This window comes from Drosophila yakuba, chromosome 3R, assembly GCF_016746365.2.
Source record: "Drosophila yakuba strain Tai18E2 chromosome 3R, Prin_Dyak_Tai18E2_2.1, whole genome shotgun sequence".
NCBI classification, from domain to species: Eukaryota; Metazoa; Arthropoda; class Insecta; order Diptera; family Drosophilidae; genus Drosophila; species Drosophila yakuba.
The window spans coordinates 11,101,554-11,120,797 of NC_052530.2; the positions used below are offsets into that span (position 1 = coordinate 11,101,554).

Below are 19,244 nucleotides of genomic sequence, written 5' to 3' on the forward strand. Positions count from 1 at the left end.
CACATAGAGTACACATTGTATAGCACATGCATAGATATAGCTGGGTAAAGAGTCATGCGGAGATACGAAGGAGACTTTAAGCGTTCTTCTTCACTTCTTCTTACTTAGCCTTGTGTGGAGTTTAAATTTGCTTTGTTGTTACAAATAACTATGGAAAATAGAGAGCTTATGTTCGGGAACAAATAAGGAAACAAATAAGTTAAGATAAGTGATTAAATACATATACATATATCGAGGGAACGAAAGAGTTAAGAATGTGCGCTTGAATGATACAGCCGCTCTAGGCTTGTGATCTCTGTATTATGATGGTTTTCTTTTCTTTTTTTTTGGGTATCCATAACCAGGTCAGATTTAGATCACTTCGAAGGCCAGCTGTTCCAATATACATATGACAGATCGGAGAGGATGGTTCTTTAATATTTACATAAGTTATCAAAGGCGTTTGGCGCTGTGAGTAGGATTAAGTCGAAGACAAATACAATAATACACGAAATTAGAGAACAGAGACCAGGTGAATGGAGTGTTGGAACGGAAACGGAAACGGAAGAGGGTTATCGAAATGAACCGAAAGGCGGAAACGGAAATCGAAGGCCTCCTACTTACCGAGCGTTTGGCCAGCGAGCTGTACGTGTGGACTTGTGGAGCTGATATCAGTTACGGTTACGTCTATTTGCGAGTTGTGACTCTTCGCTTTAAAATTGCAATTGCGATTTATTGATTGTATTCGTTATTTGATTTGATTTCGTTTTGGTTTGTTTGGTTTTGGTTTGATTTGATTTGATTGGATTGGATTTGATATTGGGATTTCGCATCATGGAACAATACAATACAACAACAATAACAACAGTTAATATCGCTTGACGAAAACTCTAACTAAATGGCATAGTAGAATTCGGAAAGTGACATACGAATGGAACCAAAGAAGCACCAGAGGTATCTACTCAGAACTGAACTGAAAGTCATAAAAGGGAGTTGAAAGTGGGTAGCGATATAACAACTGAGGAACTCTTCGATAAATCAAAAAATAAGTACAGTGAACTCAAGATCTATTAACCAAGAACTCGTATATACGGCATACGATACACAAGTCAGTTTTACGGTACAGCGTGCGTTTACGATCTCAACTCAAGTCAATTACGGGCACTCAAATCACTTGCGGATTTTCGAATTCTCATACGGATTTCACGTGTTTTTGGTTTATGCTTTTTTTGTGGTGGTGGTGGTGGTGGTGATGGTGGAAATTGCTTTGGGGGAATCTTACTTGCCGCACACCTTGCAGGGGAACTCGCCCTCCTTGGCAATTGCTATGTTCGTGGCACTGCCCATGCCCGCCTCCAATTTGGGCGTGGTCGAAAGCGCAGACGTTGCTATAGCCGCATTCGCATGGCCACTGCAGTTGCTGCCGCCCTGGGGCATGTTGCTGCTGTGTGCTGCTGCAGCTGCAGCGGTATTGCTGCTGGCATTGTTGCCGCTGCTGCTGTTGCCGCTGCTCAGTGTTGCGCATGCGTAGCTGCTGCTGCTGTTGTTGCCGCCAGAGCCACTGCCACTGCTTGCAGCGCCATGTTGCATGTTGCTGCTGCTGCCGGTGTTGCTGCTGCTGCTGTTGTTGTTGTTGTTGTTGGTGTTGCTGCTGGCACTGCGACCGTAAGCGTGTATGCGGACATGGCCGTGCAGCGCCGCCTTCGAACTGAAGCTCTACATTCGGCGCAGGCGAAGGCGCAGGCGGGAATGGGCAAGATATGTGGATTGATTTGATTTTGACATTCGAGCGTTATGTACAGGAAAGAGAGTAAACAGAAAGAGCCAGTGAGGTGAGGTGGGGCGTTAGCGTTCGGTTGTTGGGGGAGCTGCAGTACGTGCATTGGGGGCAGTGGGGCATGCGGCTGCTGTTGCTGCTGCTGCTGGCTGCTGCATCTGAGAGCCTAGAACTTACCGCTGAACAGTCGGCGATCTCGCAGACATAGGGCTTCTCCACCGCGGGTGTGATTACCACCACGGGCTCCATCTTCAAGTGCGTCACCTTGTAGTCCACGCACAGCTTCTTCCAGAAGTAGTACATCTGCACACATTCGCCGGAGGATTTGGTCTGCAGCTGCAGGGGAGTAATGCAGTTATGAAAGCCATTCGAAGTGTGGTACTCAAAAGGGAACCTACCTCACTGGCGATCTTGCCAAAGTCCTTGCCATTCTTCTCCAAGCCGCGCAGGAACTGCTCCAGCTCGTAGGCGGTCCACTTCATCTGGAAGGCGCCGGACTGCGTTTGGAGTAGACTGAGCACAGCCGCCGCCGAGTTTCCTTTGGCCCGCAGCAGCGTTTGGAGCGCCACCTCCTCGGAATGACTGCCCATGGGCACGGCCGACGACTTGCTGAGATCAATGTAGCGCATCAGTATCTTCTCGTCCTCCTGCACCTCGGGATTCCACATCAACTCGGCGGCCGCAGACTCGCGCGATGCCTCCTCCAGCGGCCGACAGCTGGGTATCTGCGCCTGGTAGGTGGAGCCCAAGTTCACCTTGGACTCATCCGAGAAGTCCACCAAGCCCACCGGGTCCCCGAAGTCATCGTCGAAGGCGTCGAACAAACCCTGACCCAGTTGCTTGCGCACATTGCAGTAGAGGCCAGTGCCCTTGCGATCCGGATTGAGGATGGGGGCGGGCGTATAGTGGGTACGCGATGGTTTCCGCAGCTTGGAACGATGCGGTGACAGGGTGTGGAACTTGGAGAACTTGTGCGTCTCCTGGGGCGCATTGGAGCGCAGGCGGCGCTTCAGAATGGAATTCGTTTGGTTGGACAACGGCTGCAGATTAGCCACACTCGGCGGATTTGGCACGAGAGCCGCCAGGGATTTGTGGGCTGTCATGGTTGTCGTGTTGCCACAGGCGAACAACAGGCCCGTATCGATCTGTCCCTGATTGGCATTCATTTGACAATCGGTGGTGAGCAGAGATTCGTTGCCTCCGGCTGAGGCGCTGCCATTGGATGTGGTTGCCCCACCGTAGAGCAGTGGTTGCAGCAGGCTGTTGAGGGGCTGCATCCCCATGCCGCCCTGGCTGCCATCAATGTATTGCGTTTGGCTGGTAACTTGGGTGAATCCATGACCTCCCACCAGGGGCAGCATGAAATCACCCTGCTGCTGACCCACCGCCGGCAGGGATTCCGCTTGATTGAGTGCCTGCTGCGGCAGCAACAACTGTTGATGCTGCTGCTGCTGCTGCTGCTGCTGTTGTTCCTGCTGCGACGTCTGCTCCTGCTGGGATTGTTGCTGCTGGTGTGGCTCTTGCTGCTGCTGCGGATGCTGTTGCTGCTGCTCCTGCTGCTGGTAGAGATTGTGGTTGTCCTGAAGCGACTGCTCCATGGGCTGCTGCATGCTGGTGGTCTGCATGGCCAACTGCTGTCGTTGCTGGCCAAACTCCCGGGGCGAGGAGGAGAGCAGCGGGTCCTCCGAATTGGGCATCATCTGGGATTGCAGGCCCAAGCCAGGCAAATAGTAGAGATCGATGATGTTCTCGCCCTGCTGCTCGCTGCTCAGCTGCAGCTGCATATTCTCATCGGGCAGGACTTCTCGCAGCACCTGCTTCACATCTTCCGCGGAGCCAATGCCGCTGGTGAAGAAGGATTCCGAGAGCGGTGAGGTGGCGTTCCTCGAGTCATTGAGGAACTCCTGATCCTCGTCCAAAAACGACAGATTAGTCTCGGCAAACTCCCGCAGATCGCACTCCGTGTCATCATCTGTGCCATTCAGCAGGTCCTCCACTTTGATCGAGGGATCGAAGCTGCTCTCCTCCAGCACTGATTTCAGTTTCAGGATCTTCTCGTTGTCGTGCTCATTCAGCTGTTCAATGGTGGCCTCCCCCTCATCCGTTTTGAAGTAGATGTGCGAGAAGTCCGTCTTGTCGCCGAAGAAGGTGTTACTGGCGTCCACAAACTGGGCAGCCGCATCCTCGATGAACGGCGAACTCTGGGCCATATTCTCGTGGCTCGATGGCGGAGTTGGATAGGCCAGTGGCGAGTGGAGCGGCGAGGCCAGGACGCCACCACCACCTCCACGCATGCTGGCTATCGCCTGGATCTGCGAACTGTTCTGCATGATCAGCTCCTTGGAATGGAATTGCTGGAAGGTGGGCAACGGCGTGGTGTTGGCGGCGGATACGCTTCCCGATCCGGAGTTGGCCTGTCCATTTTCCGGCTCCAGTTTCACCAGCTGGGTGTGCGCACTATCGCCGGCCTCGCTGAGCAGGGCAAAGTCCTCGGAATGTTCGCTCTTGATCTCCTCGTCGTTGAGCAGCTCCATGGAGTCCACCGTCTGCAGCAGCATCTCGGTGTCCGAAACGTTGTAGACCTCGGCATCGTCAAAGAGATCGGTGCCATCACTGGTGTAGGTAACCGTGTAGACTCCACCACCCCCGCTCGTGATCACGCCACCCGATCCGCTGGAGTTGCATCCACCTCCGGTGACCTCCTGATTGGGCGCAATGGTCAGGGAAAGCGGCGTGCCATCGGCCAGCGAAAGATTGCCCGAGGAGCAGGTGCCACTACCGGTCATATTGCTCTTGACCAGACTGCTCAAGCTGCTCAGCTTGCTCTTGGTGGACACCACCTGGACATCGGAGGGTATGATCACGGTGCGGTTGTTGTTGGTGATGATCTGACGGCCCACCGTCTGCACTCCTCCGCCGGCACCGATGGTGGTCAGCTCGGTGACAGCACCCACTGCATTTGTAGCCGCTCCGCTGGAGGTCATCATTATACTGGATCCCGTCTGGCCATGGGATTGGCTCTTTTTCGAAGTGACCGCAATGCGAGTGCCGCGTTTCAGGAGCTCAATAAGTGTGGAGTCCTTGGGATCCGTGTTGGTAGCGGTGGAGATGCCACTGATGGTGCCACCCGCTTTCAGCGCGGTTAGAGCACTCATCGTCGTGGTGGTGGGTACGTTGTTGGTGGTTATCGTGATCGTGTTGGTGCCACTGCCCAGGTTCAGCGTCTTCGCCTGCTTCTGACCGCCGCTGAAGATCTCGATGCTCTGCGGCAGGCCAATCTGCTGGATACTGAGGCCATTGCTGCTCTTGATGGTGGTGGCCGCCGGGAGAACCGCTGTGGTGGTGCCCGTGGTGGTGGTCATCGTTTGGGTGTGACTGCTGGTGCTCGTCTTCGGGTTGAGGAAGCTCTCCAGGTCGCTGATCGATCGACGCAGGGTGGTGGTGGTGCCACTGCTGTGCGGTGGTGCCGGAACCACAAAGGAGCCCTGCAAAGTATTGGTGTCAACTTATACCTTCATCTTTGTTCCTTGAACCCACCTTAGTCATGTCCTTGCGCTTGCTGATGATCTTCTCCTCGATGAGGGCGCGCACGCCAATGCTCGCCGTCTGCAGGGGCGGACCACTGGAGTCCTTCTTCTCGCTGCGCTTGGTTTCCGGATCCTTCTTGTAGTAGCCGCCATGCAGACGCATGTGCCCATTGAGGGCGGGTATGTTTTTGAACTTGCGGTGACAGAGATTGCACTCCACGGGCTTGTCGAGCTTTACGATGTTGAGCAGGTTGGGATTCATGTTGCCCACTAACTGTGGGCTCAGCTCCTCCTCCTTGACCTCCACGGGTGAGTTCGAGGAGGGAGTGACGAGCTCAGAGTTGTCCTCGACTGTGACAGTCACATTCTGTGCACTATTTAGCTGTAGATAGTATAGGGTGATATCAATACATGCTCTTACATACTTTCTTTTATATAAAATGCACCTACCAATTGCATGTTCCAGGTGCGCGGTCTGTTCTGCGATGGCGACGAGTTAGTGTTGATCTTGTAGGAACTGACGCTGGTGGGCGAGGAGACGGTGACCTGGGCACTCGTCTGCTTCGTTTGCTGCATTATCTTGCTGATGAGATCCAACTGTTCCCGCGTGAGACCCTCGCCCTCGAGACTCATCCCATCGCTGAGCGTGATGGTGGGAGAGCTAGCGGTTATCACCGAGCCACTTGACGGTGACGGGGCCATGGATACCGATCCGCAACCAGACCCAGTTCCCGATCCCGATCCCGAACCCGAACCCGTCGAGGAATGCGACGAGCTGGAGGACGAGGCCGAGGATGAGGCATTCGACGAGGTCGAGGTGGTGGGCGACAGCAAGGTGACGCCCGTCTTGATCGGCAGATTCATCGCCTTGATCTGTTCGTCCGACAGGGCGATCCCGGTGGCGGCATCCACCACCGAACTGCCCGTGGAAATGTACGTTCGAATGCAGGTGGCTCCGTCCGGGGAGCTGGCATCTCCGCTGGCCGTCGCCGGGGACAGGCTCAAGGAGCTGGTGGCCACGCCGGCGCCACTACTATTGCTGGTACCGCTCGAACTGGCGGTGGGCGAGAGCGATTGGCTGGTGGTGGGCGTGGCTGCTCCGCCGGCATGGTGGTTCTCCGAGTGGCGCCTCAGTGATCGGGCGTCGCAGTAGGATTTGCCGCAGCCATCCGCCTTACACTCGTAAGGCTTCTTGTTCCGATGAGTCATCATGTGTCCGTTTCTGGGAGAAGCAGCAGAGAGTGGATGTTGGTTAAGTGGCTCAGTGGTTTTGTGGATCATGAGATCATGAGATCAAGAGATCAAGAGATCAATAGACCCCCAGTTAGTGCGCCTCATTTACTTACAAGTGATCTTGCCGCTTGAATGCCTTCGAGCAGAGCGCACAGATGTATTTCCGCTCGTCGCTGTGCGTCAGTTTGTGCTTGGCCAGCGCCGAGGCATTTCCAAAGATCTTGCAACAAATCTATAAAAAGTCCGAGTGTAGAACGTAGGAGAAATGTAATTAGCACTGCCTGTCGGCTGCCCTCTAGATAATTGAAAGCGCTGCGCGTTCGAACATTTTAATGAGCCACATTGCGTATACGCTATGTTGGCTCTCTGTTTTTTCAGTTTTTCACCGCATGCTAATTACGACCGACGAATTCCCGAAAACCAAAAGATAGGCCAAAAGCTGGACCACAACCCTACCCAAAAAACTATCTGCAAAAACATCTGCGTTGCCAGTAGAGTATGTTTGTTTCGCTGCCCTGCAGCGCCAGTGGAATTCCAATTCGCCCCTCCCACCATCCTGACCAAACACTTGCTTCCAACATCCGCAGTATCGTAAAACGCGTCATAAAATGTACTTTACCGCCCTACTCCCCACTAGACGCGAAAAAACAGAAGGAAAGAAATCGAGGACTTGGAGCCGCAGCACTTTGAGCGGCTGTCAGTTTTATTGACAGACGTCGAGACGCGTTGAATGCCCCTGGCAGTGCGATTTTGGATGTGGAAAATTTTCACACGGCTAAAAAGCGCCTAAAATCAATAGATAGTTAACGAAATTAAGACATAGGTGAGAAGCGGTGGCATGAAGCTCTGAAGCTAGAAGGTATAAGATCTTAAGATCTTCTTAAGAATGTCCAGATTCCAATGTAAGTATCTATGTATGATTCGAATTCGAATGAAATGTTTTCTCATTTTTATAGCCCCCTAAACGAACGATCTAAGTGCTTTGACCCAGTGCCACAAATGTGTTTGTAGAATTCTCCTTAAATGACTTCCACCCTTTGATGGGCTTGCCACAATTCCCTGAATTATCAATGCTCGCATGTGGATTGCCCAACGGATTGCAGCTTCCCAACTAGACGGGCTCTGCGCTCAATTAACGCCGTGTATAAACACAAGCGGACGGACAGCGGCCATAACATTAGTTCCAAGTGCCAGTGCGCCGGATTTTAACGAGCTGTAGGGAAGCTGCATGCTAAGATACAGATGCAGCTACAGATAGAGATACAGATAGAACTACAGATACAGATACAGTTAGAGATAAAAGGGGGGAGTGCTGCAAAGGCACTTTGAGAACTGGGCGCGTTTCACCTGCCACTCGAACGAGACGACCTTAATGTCTGTTTATAAATATTGCACCGACTGTCTGCACGACATGTTGGCATGGCTCAGAATGAGCGGCGATAAATTGGCGATTAGGCCACGGATATGTACATATATACACTATACCATATACAATGTATATTGGACAAATGAGTGCCGCACAAGCCGCAACGGATTTGCGTACGCACCTGACACTGCTGCGGTCCGTGACGCGTTGGCGATGATAATTTGGGTCGATTTTTGCGTGGCGCCTCAACGCTTATGATGCCGCCAATGCCCCCAATGCCGCCAATACCGCTGGCTGTACCGCTCGTGTTCGGCGATGATGCCGCCGATGAACCTAGTCCGCTCGTGGGCACATGCCGTCCGGTGCCCTTGAAAGTCAATCGGTGGCCGCCGCCGCTGCTGCTGTTGCTGTCGTTGCTGTTGCTGTTGCTGCCGTTGCTGCAGTTGCTGCTGCTGCTGTTGCTGCTGCCAACGCTGATGCTGCTGCCCACCGAGGAGGCGGTACTGAAGTTGCTGCTGTTGCTGCAGTTGCTATTGTTGTTGTGCTGATTGAGTAAACTGGCCGCGCTGCTGGTGCTGCTGTTGCTCATAATCTGCGCCAATGTGGTGACATTGGTGACCGTGTTGCTGCAGCTGCTGCTGCGTATCAAGCAGTTCTTGATGTAACTGGTGTTGCTCTTGCCACTGTTGCTGTTGCTACTGCTAGTGCTGCTGCAGCTACTAATGCTACTGCTATGCGTCGAGGTGCTGACCGACTGCACACTCCGCCTGGTTATGGTTATCTTGTTGGGATTTGTCAGATGATTGCTGCTCGTCGACTTGGTCGAGCTATTGCTTGAAGTTGCTGCTGTGATTGAGTTGTTGTTCTTGAGAGCTGTAAGCAGCCATCAAGGAAATCAGTATGGTTACATCTTGTGCCTATCCTGCAGTTCTACAATTCTACTTTTGCTACTGATAAGAAACCTAAAGCCTTATAGAACTACCGGATGAACCATGCACATCTGTTTGCGTACGAGTTCACTTACAGGCTGTCTGAATGGTGCCCAAGACATCTGCCAACATTTCCGGATCCGGATAGCCGATGGTCAGCGCATTCTCTAGCGTCGACGCTGGCGCACTTGCAGCGCCATTTGGTGACGTCGTCGATGTGGCTGCCGCTGCTGTCTTTGTGGCTGCTGCCTCCAATGAGTTCGCATCACGTAGTTGCAGAGTGACGGATCCTTCGGTGCCCACGGATGCGCTGCACATCAACACGCGCGGCGCGCTGCTGAGAGTCGTCAATGGCAGGTGGATGCTCTTTGGTACCTGCGTGTAATAGATGGCAATGGCTTTTAAACTGGATGAACTGTCTTTTAGGTTAAGCTGAGGTGATTGTGAGGGGAGGAGATTGTGGTGGAGTTGCGCCATATAGCTGCCAAAAGGCGAGACAGCAACCAGCAGCCAGCGATGGCTGTCAGGCGAGATTAGGTGAGATTATTATTGATAATTCACGGCAACTGTTGCCCAATAATTAATTGAATTTTAATGCATTTCACTTGGAGTACGACAAGTGACAAGTGACTAGTTTTGCTTGATGTACAAGTATTATAATGTACATTCTGATTAGAGGTAATTAGGATGGGAATTTTTATTAAAGAAAATCATTTGTACATTGCTCGCCATTTGCAAGAATGACACTTGAATTTAGCCATATTTTGCGACAATTGATTTTTCTAAGTGTGCTGCTCGTCGCCTTCTTGGCACTCAAACAAAACAATGCTGTTTATTTAGTCCGTCATTTATTTGCCTCGTCTACTTGGCTGCCAAGTATTCCCCTCGACATATATTAATTTAAATGCAATAAAAGTGCACTCATAAATTGGCTAGCGAGTGTAGGGCATTGGGGTCGCAGGGGAGTCCGTTGTTAGATGGGGCAATTAATGCTTTATAAACCGCAACCGATGCCCAATTAATGTGGCCAGCAATTGCCCATAGCCGCAAAGGAAAACGCGAATAAAAATAAATAAAACACCAGCGCATAAATTTCCAAAAGTGCCTGCGACGCTGACCACAATGCAAAAACAAAACCAAAACAGTTGTCTGTATTCAGTATTCAGTAGTTGGGAAAACCAGAACGACGATGCATAAAATTTCACGTAAAATAAATAAACAGCAATTTTATTATTGTTTAAGTTGCGTCAAAAAAAACACGAAAAAAAGGAGAAAAGCGAAAGAAAACACGGCTAGCTAATGAAAAAGTTTCCTCAATGAGCTAAAATGAGCTGGAAAAGGAGCCACAAGTGGCACGCCCCCGCTTTAATGTTCTTTGCCACAACAATTTGTTTATTTAAATGTTTAAATGTGCCAGTCTTCGGCTATGAGATATAAATGGGCAGAGGCAAATTAGATTTATGTTTATCAATTGTTGTGATAACCCTGACGCTGCTTTTAAGCAAAATGAGCCAGTCCATTTCGTGTTGAATCACTTGGAAACCTCAACGCCGGTGAGGTGAGCCGGTGATCTGCCCATCGAATGGGTTCATAAATAATGTTTACGCTAAATCAATGCGGGCATCAAGTAATTATATGTTTGCTCTCTTGCACAAGCGCCAAGATTTATGAGCGTCGCCACTCTGGAAGGCAAAGGCTGTCAAAGTTCGAGGACGGGAGGTGTGATATATCCTGTTGCGACACGGCCCACACCGATTGCCCATCCCCGGCTGAACTCTCGGATGGACGGGGGCATATTTTTACGCCGTGATTCACGGCGTGTCAATCAAATGTCAATGTCAGGCTAAAAAACAAGCGGGTGAAAAAAAACGAGAGGAGCGAAGAGCTGGCGAAGAATGCTGTGAATGAATGGGAAGCCCATGTTGCAGGAAAAGTTTTGGCACTGCCAAAATCATATTTCCATTGCAGCCAGACTTGTTGGCCAGATTGGGATTTTGGCAAGGTCCCCATGTTTGGTTTGGGCATTCATTTCGCCGATATGTTAATGAAAATCTCAAGATGATGTCAGCGTAAAATTGAATGTGCTGGCCGGCAATTTGTCATCGGTCTTTCTCCCGCTTTTCCCTTCTGCTTATTAGTAAAATGAGCTGAAACACATGTTCTGCGCCGCGAAGGGCTGAGAAAAGCCGCCGTCGTCGTCGTCATCATCAAGAACAGATTCATCATCGGGTAACTCGGTCATATGGCATGGTATCTGTCCGCCGCGCTGTTCTTGTGTTCTTGCTCTCTTCAATTTTCAATTTTGTTTATGATTAGGCCTTCAACGACACGGGTATCAGCTGGCGTACAACATGCCGTATGCGCAATATCACAAGTTTAATCATTTTTAAAATGGCATTTTAAACGCTTCATGTCGCTGACATAATTGTCTACGCAAGTGTGACAATTATGGAAATTTATGAATAATTTATAATACGAGTATAAGACAAATTGAAAGTTCTATGAACGTGGAAAGTTCAATGATTTATGCTTTAATATTTATCTCTTTTACTTATTGCTCTTTAATGTTTTTAACAAATTATGGAATGTGGAATGCTTTTCAGTTCCATAAATAAGACAAGTGACAGCAGGCAATTATTTATTGCCAAGTAGGTCGACTTGTAATTTACTTTTGGCTTAGTAGTCTCCAACTTTATAACTTGGCCAAGATGTCCTTAAAGTAGTTAGCGTTAGTCAGTGATTCAGAAATGAAACATTGTTTGGATGTGTCAGATACAAATTGCTTGGCTGTAAATGTTGATAAATATATCGGCATGTGGCATAAAAAATGTATTCCTATGATTGATTGCCCACAATTGTGGCTATTTTTTCGTATGCTCCATAATTGTTGGATTTTATTTGCTTTTCTGGCTTTTCCTTTCCTTTCGTTTTATTTCATTGTATTTCACTATTATTTGGTTGATGATGTCGCGTACTTACCGTATTTATGGCAGCCATCGTCGCAATTGACGCCGTCGATGAGGTTCTTGTTGTTGTTGATGTTGTTGTTGGTGCTTGTACTGGTTGTTGTAGTTGTTGTTGTTGTAGTTGTGGTGGTAGTGGTGGTGGTGATGATGGGGATACAAAATCAAAAATCTGAAAAAAGTTTGGTATGATTGAACATATTCGAATTCGTAGCTGGCGTCTCTTATTTTCTTTCGTTTAATTTTTTACTTTTTTTCATTTTTGCGGGGTGACATAAAACGTGAAGAGGAACCAAAGAGCAAACAAATGTCAAAATTTATGCATAAAAATGTGCGCATAAAACGAAGTGAAATCAAAAAATCAAACACATGCAATAACATACTCAAAAAAAGAAGGCGACACATTGGCACACTCGCATCGCATTGGGAAAATCGCACATGGATGTACATACAACATATACGATGCAATACACAATCAAAAGTATGAGAAAATCGGCATCGTTTGGTAAAAAACTGCTCGAGAATGAAGTTGGGGATTTTTTGGGGGGTCGGTGGGCGAAAATGGCGGTTAGTCTTGATTGTTGGCTGAGCGATGGGATGATTGACTGACTGACTGACTGACTGACTGACTGACTGGCGGGCTGACTGACTTACTGATTGACTGAGCAATTTGCTAATCGGTCAAAAGGGATTAGCTTGTCGGCAGGATTAGCGAACGAAAAAAATAAAACATGGCATTGAAAATATGTTTAAGGTGAGGATTTTTTGGCATTTTTCCTCAAATTTATATATATGTCATGGGCATTTATTAGTTACTTGATCTTTCCTAAGAAACTGTTTAAATATATTTACGAAACTATACCAAACAAAACAATACAGACTACCTAAAAAAATTTTAAATTTTCTTGACAACAATGCATTTGCTTCAATGAAGCTTTGCTGTCTATATTTGATAGTCTTCACTGCCGTATTTCGCCAAGTTTCATGTTACATTACTTTACAATTTTGCTCGAAAAACGCCTTAGGGCAGAATATGTCCATCCATCCTCAAGTTGCAGCATTGAAAATTTCAATTATTCTATGCACTCGCTTCTTTTGCATTTCTGGCGAATTTTCCTCTATCGATACCGCAGTACGCTTTTCCTTCATTTTTCGTTTTTCATTTTCACCGATACCCGATGTCGATGTCGATGTCGTTGTAGTTGTAGTTGTAGTTGTCGTTGTCAGTTTCTTGCTGCTGTCTCATGAGATTTTATTTTGGTACACAATAGTCTTTGTCTGTCAGCCTGCAAGCTTATTTTCGTTTTTAGTTATTTAATTACAATTTTCTATAGTTTTATTTTTAATTTAATTCATGTTTGGCTTGCGTCCCACCCGTTTCGGCAACGCCTGGCAAAACATGCGCCACAAATGCCACAAAAAGCTGTGCAAAAAGATTGGCAAAGATGACAAATCTCTATTGGGTATTGGTACATCACTCGAATACCCTGCGTGACAAGCAGTTATGGCCAAGATATGTGGCCCTTTAGATGCGCCCCCCGCTCATAGATACAAAGATACAAATCTTACGCATGCTGCACTTCAAATACACCCCATGGGCATTAGTTTCAAGTTATTTAAGAGCCGAAATAACCTGAAAGGGCAAGGTTCCAGTTGGGATTCCAAGCGAGTGACGAAACCCACTCATTCGAGGCACTAAGTAGAGCATTCCGAAAACGATTGCGAAATCAGAAAACGAAACAGACGACCAGCGACAGAGACAGAGACGGAGATTCACGAGCGTCGTCAAAAGGCGCAGTTGGCCAAGGGAACTTTTCGGCTCCTAGGTGCCCAAAATCGAAGGGGACAGCGCAGTGGGGGGTTGGGGTTTGGGGGGCGCCACACGCTCTTACACATGTTGTTGGGCATCAGACGCACATTGCATCGGTTTGGCCACGTACAGTGCGCGACATGACGGGGGGCGGGGGCGGGGGGTGTTGGGATTGTACTCAAAACGCAACAGGCAGGGGATGCCAAACGCATCAGATGCCTCTTGCGACTGCAACTGCAATTGCATTTGGACTTGGTCTGGCTTTTGGATATTTGCAGGCAGCTCGCATTGCACACTCCTAAGCAACTTCGACAGCAGCTGCACTGAGCCAAAATGCTGCCTCGTTGTGAGCCAAGTCTTAAACCCTTGACAATTAACAAACAGCAGTTCATAGTATTGAATGAGGAAACTAAATCAAGTGAAACATATGTTCTTTATATGTCATGTTACCTTAATTTAATATGTTAAACATCTAATTCGTTTCATTGATATTTTGCTTAGTGTGCGGCCCATGCAATGGCCAAGCATCTGCCTGAGTATCTGCATCTTGTTGATTTTAATTAAAAGTATGTACATCTGCACATTGCCTCTGCACAGTGGTACGCGGCTACAGTGGTACACTGGCACAGTGGGTCGCTCTGGCGCTGCCTTTCGTGTATCGTAAGCGTGCGGAATGTTGTCGAGCGCGACGTCGATTTGTTTCGGAAAATCGTTGGCAGGGCGCCCACTAAAACACACTAATGAAGAAGACCGTGGCGCGGTACAACAACAACAGCAACAACAACAACAGCAGCAGTATCGCCGGCACAAAAGGCGATAATAAAAAGACGACAATAAACAGGTTTGAGAAGGAAAATCAACAACACTGTTGGCCCCCGAATTCCATGGAAAGCCCTCTATAATTCACTATAATTTTCTAATATTTTGATCGTGAATTTTATAGTTTAATAGTGTGGTTTCCTCAATTCCCAATTCAATATTGTTGTTTATTTCTCGTATGTTCACACTCCGATTACCGAAAACAAGAGCGGCAAACATAGATATAACGCATACGCCCCGCTGGCCATGTCAACAGCAGCAGCACAGCAGCAGAAGCCGCATCATCCAAACAAGAAATGCTCATAAAAATAATATTAATAACTATGCGCAAAATTAGACGGCAAACATATAAGCATTTTGCGTTTTCAATGTTAGGCCAATGTGCCTAAAAATAATCGTAAAATCGCGTAAAATGCCAAAGACAGATCGAAAGCGGCAGGCCTCTGCCAAGGTGAGTGGAGATTGTGTATTATTGGATAATGTGGATGGAGCGCGGTGGATATATCATATCAAAATCCAATTAAAATCATTCGCGCCCACCGAAAATAAACACATTTCAGTGGGTGGCAGGGACTCGAGCACACTTATGTTATTTTCGCTGTTATCGCACATCCGCATCCATATATATAGTGGGTATCTATAGATATATCAGCCAATGGAGATGTATACTTAATTTAATGTTGCTGTTTTGTTTGCGTATCAGCTCATTTCTGGCTGTTTGATTTGCCGCTTAATAAACAGCTTCGGTGGACAATTCCCCCCCATTTTGCGCCAAGCTCTCCGAATTTTTTTTTAAATTTAGTGCCAATTAAACAGCTGCGCGCTAATTGCCACACGTGCAAGGGGTCAGACTTCGAGGGTTGAGGGGGAGGAGAGGGGGTGGGGCGGAATTCGATGCCTTGATTTACATTTGTATTTAATTATCGAACACTTGGCCTAATGAGAACGCGCCACCCATAAACATACGCCCACATTCCCCTTGGAGTGGCGTTTATTTATAATTTTATTGCACATTATGCTTAAATGGCTTGTGAGAGTTGCATTTTCTTTTGTTTTCCCCACTGAATTGGGTTAATAGTAAGTACAAAAAGTACAGAGTGTGTGGAGTCTTCCTTTATTTCTGCTTGGTTTAATGGTGCGCAATAAAAACTTTTAGCTTCCCCAACTTCTTTCTTTTGAGGGCGTGTTTTTGTTTAAATTGAGCTTTTAATAAACCAAATTCAACATCCTTTATTGAGAAACTAATTCTAGTGTATTCTGTTAGTTTGATGTAGGAACAAGTTTGATGGATTGCAGTTTTGTTAGTTTGCAGTAGCTGCCTAGGATTTCCGCTTTTATACCACATTCATTTTGAAGTACAATTTCATAAGCACAAAGCCCTTGAGATGCCTCTCTATGATTTCCTATTTTCGATCTGCAACGAGGGAAATTATTCGTTGACACTACTAATATTAGAAGTCCTCACATGCTCACATACTGCATGTGAGTTGGGAAGGCATTAAATTAATCACATTTTGATGACATATCATTTGAGGAATTTTCACGGATACTGGCGATAGTATCCGAGAGATGCGCACAGACAGTGGCCGTATTTGATTTGCTATATAAATAACATTGGATGGCTGGCACAGTAAGTGAGCATTAATTTAATGCAGAAAGTCGACGCTTTTCGGGCGGACAGTACAATAAAATGCCTCAAAATAAAGTCAGAATCGCGAAATATTCAAATTCCTTGTGAGTTGGTGAGTGTAATCAAATTAGTCACACGGCCAGTGCCAACAATGGGATACTCATACACACACACACACACACACTTACCGATACAGATACAAATGCAGATACGGATACATCCAAAGGCACCAAAAGCTGACTAATGCTGGCGATTAATCTGGGGGATGTAGGGATATAGGGGCATAGGGGATGGGATGTGGCTCTGGGACGAAGCTACTTAAAGATGACAATCGCCATGATCTCGGTGACTGAAAGGCAACATAAAGTGCACAGAACGCCAGGCATAAATCACAACGTCTCCGTGGACAAGTGTGTGCATGTTGGGCAAATAAAATATGTTAATTAAATAAAGATGCGCACACCCATTGGCAGCCGCATCTCCAACCCCATCTCCATCCCCATCCCCATCCCCATCCCCATCACAAACCCCATCCACATTCACATCCATGGGAAAGTGCAGACGCAGACGCGAAAACTGTGACGCCGGCCAGCCAAGCGAAATCTTGGCCACAGCATCTTGGACACGCCTATTGAGAGACGGACGGCCAAGACGACCAAGACGGCGGCGACAATGCTGCACTTTTGGCAGAAAAGAAAAAGAAACAAAAAACAAAAAAACAAAAAACACATGTAAGAAGCAAAAGCCAAATACTAAAACTACAACCAAAACCCAGCCCAAGCAGACCAACACGAAAGGCGACCAAGGAATCGCATGCATTATTCACGGCGAGAAATGTCGAAATAAAACGCCAAGTTTTGCAATACGAAGCATTACATGTGTTCATCATTAGAAGGTACCAAAACATGAGCATACCATAAGTGCACTGAGGGAATAATTGCAGTCTGCCATAGGGAATTCGAAAAAAATATTCCTTTAAGAGGAATGTATCAGGAAAATCTGGGGATTCCAAGAAATATTCACAGTTTTGGTTACTTTAAAGCTTCAGAGGTAAAAGTAAAAGATTACCTACAGTAGATATTTTTGTAGGATTTAATGTTCCCTTGGAATCCCATTTGCTGTAAAAACAAAGTGAACAACTTGGCACCTGTTTGCATGTTTCAAAGTGCATTTAGATAATAAGGCTTTTGTATTTTTCGCTGTGCACCCATGCATTTCCCCAAAAAGGCAGGGACATATTCGTACTTTGGCACAATCGTCCACGTTTCATCTATTGTTCAGAGCGGCTGCCTGCGACCGATTTGTTGCTGCCGGTTTATTGCTGTTCTTGTACATAACATAAGTTCCACTTCAAAAAACATAAAATACGCGGCAGATGTATTTTTAGCAGTCCGCTCATTTGATTTACGATTTCATTAAATCAGCTAATGGACATACCTCATACCTCGTACCTCTCGCTCCCCAACGAGAGGCAGATTATGCGGCGAAACCTGTGCGATCATCTCACATCTCTCATCCTTTCGCCTTTCGAGGCGTAACACGCATACGCCGTGTAGGCAGCCGCTACTTCTGGTACTGCTGCGCTTTATCGCGCCGATATTTATGAATGTACGAATGTCTGAATGTCTGAGTGTGTGAGTGTGTGAATGTATGAATGCGTATTGGGCCAACGACCACCTGTCGTTGTCAGTAGGAGAAGCGACACAAAAGCAGCCGCTGCCTGTGTCCCTGTCGGATTTGATGTGTCTGCCATATCTTTTTCCGCCAGACGCCTTCCAATTATGCCCAAGACAATGTTGTAGCCCATTTGGCCCTTAAAGCACTGCATAAATAGCGTGCTGCAACAAATGCATCGAGTGCAATTTAATCGCAATTTAGCCAGAGAATTCAATCAGTTTGAGCTATGCGATATTATGCCACAACTGATTATTCAAGGCCCTTGCACACAGAATAGGTATGCATTTTGCATCGGATTATAATTAATGAATTTGTGGTCGCATTCAAATGCGAGGCATAAATTTTGCTTTGCTGCAAATCGGATTACAAATGTGCTCGGCCATTCAGAGCACAGCATCGAAATCAACGTTTCGTATCTAAATGGGTGTGCTACTGCTGCTGCTGGTGGTTCTATTCAAATGTCTGATAAATATTCCACAAATTTCGTGTTTTATATTCACACATATTTTACGACTGCAAACTGAAAGGGATTTGTCACTCTCTCGCCCTCTTACTGTAGAATTGTAGAATTTATTTAAATTATTTTTTATGGACTCGCACTCGCACTCGCATCCGTATCCCAATCCCAATCCCAATCCGAATCCGAGTTGATGTTCGAGGCACACGTGCCGCAGTTGACGAAAATAAATTCCTGGCTAGGCAACCAGAAATTAATAGTTCATCATGCAGAGGCAAATGCTGACAGATAAATGACGCGACGACCATCAAATGTCGAGATGCCAGACGCAAAGGCGAAATACTACAGCGCCGAACCAAAATACTATAGATTTTCCAAAAAGGCGCCCATTGACATTCCACATGCGACTAAACACATTTAGCATGTTCAAGCCGGATTCTTTCTTTGTTTGTTTGTTTGTTCGCTTCTCTTTTGTGTGTCGCGCAGGCGACGTGAATAATTACATTTCTAGCATAACTTGACTTTCACTTTATCAGCAATAGATCAACACCGCGTCCTCCATAAGTCATCTCCGCAGATCGTTCACTTTCTTCTCTCTTTTTTCCTTTTTTTTCATTCGATTTCCCCTTGACGCAATGAGGCAAATATTACCGCATACGCCACAAATGTATATTAAATAAAAGTCATCTCATCCGCGTAAAAGCAAATAGAAGTACGAGTATAATAAATAAAAAAAATAAATTCCTATACCTATTCCACGGTGACGTCAATTGTCTATTATTTCGCTTTAGTCATAAATTTGACGGGCAGCCAATGGTCACTGAAGGGAATCGCCGTCACAAGACGGAACGCGGAACTGCTGCTAAAATCCAATTTATACAAGGATAAGTTAGCAAAAATTAACCGTAACTTTATATATTTACTTTCAAAGATATTAAAAAACATAAATAATTGCAAGACAGTGTAGAAAACTAGACTAGACTAGATCTTTCCGCAAAAAGACTAGGTGACTGCTCTGATAAGAAGGCCCACAAAATAATAAGGAATTTTCACTTAAGTGCATACTAAAAATGGTAA

The 19,244-nt window shown here is 46.8% G+C and overlaps 1 protein-coding gene across 9 annotated transcripts in view; it reads right to left on the minus strand.

The window, feature by feature from the left end:
- LOC6536363 (mucin-5AC) overlaps window positions 1-19,244 on the minus strand; it is a 33,666-nt gene that overhangs the window by 5,807 nt on the left and 8,615 nt on the right. For 4 of the 9 annotated variants that reach the window (XM_039376548.1, XM_039376549.1, XM_015192216.2 and 1 more), the window contains exons 3-10: window positions 8,907-9,186; window positions 8,064-8,755; window positions 6,630-6,748; window positions 5,734-6,505; window positions 5,294-5,665; window positions 2,155-5,241; window positions 1,934-2,092; window positions 1,262-1,695 (exon numbers count right to left, since the gene is read on the minus strand). In XM_039376548.1, coding sequence (XP_039232482.1) covers window positions 1,262-1,695; window positions 1,934-2,092; window positions 2,155-5,241; window positions 5,294-5,665; window positions 5,734-6,505; window positions 6,630-6,748; window positions 8,064-8,755; window positions 8,907-9,129 — 5,858 coding nt within the window. In that variant the 5' untranslated portion in view covers window positions 9,130-9,186. Of the gene's footprint in view, window positions 1-603; window positions 691-1,261; window positions 1,696-1,933; window positions 2,093-2,154; window positions 5,242-5,293; window positions 5,666-5,733; window positions 6,506-6,629; window positions 6,749-8,063; window positions 8,756-8,906; window positions 9,187-11,790; window positions 11,947-19,244 lie in introns of those variants that run through there. The other 5 variants (XR_005561742.1, XM_015192218.2, XM_002096909.3 and 2 more) reach the window with 5 other exon arrangements.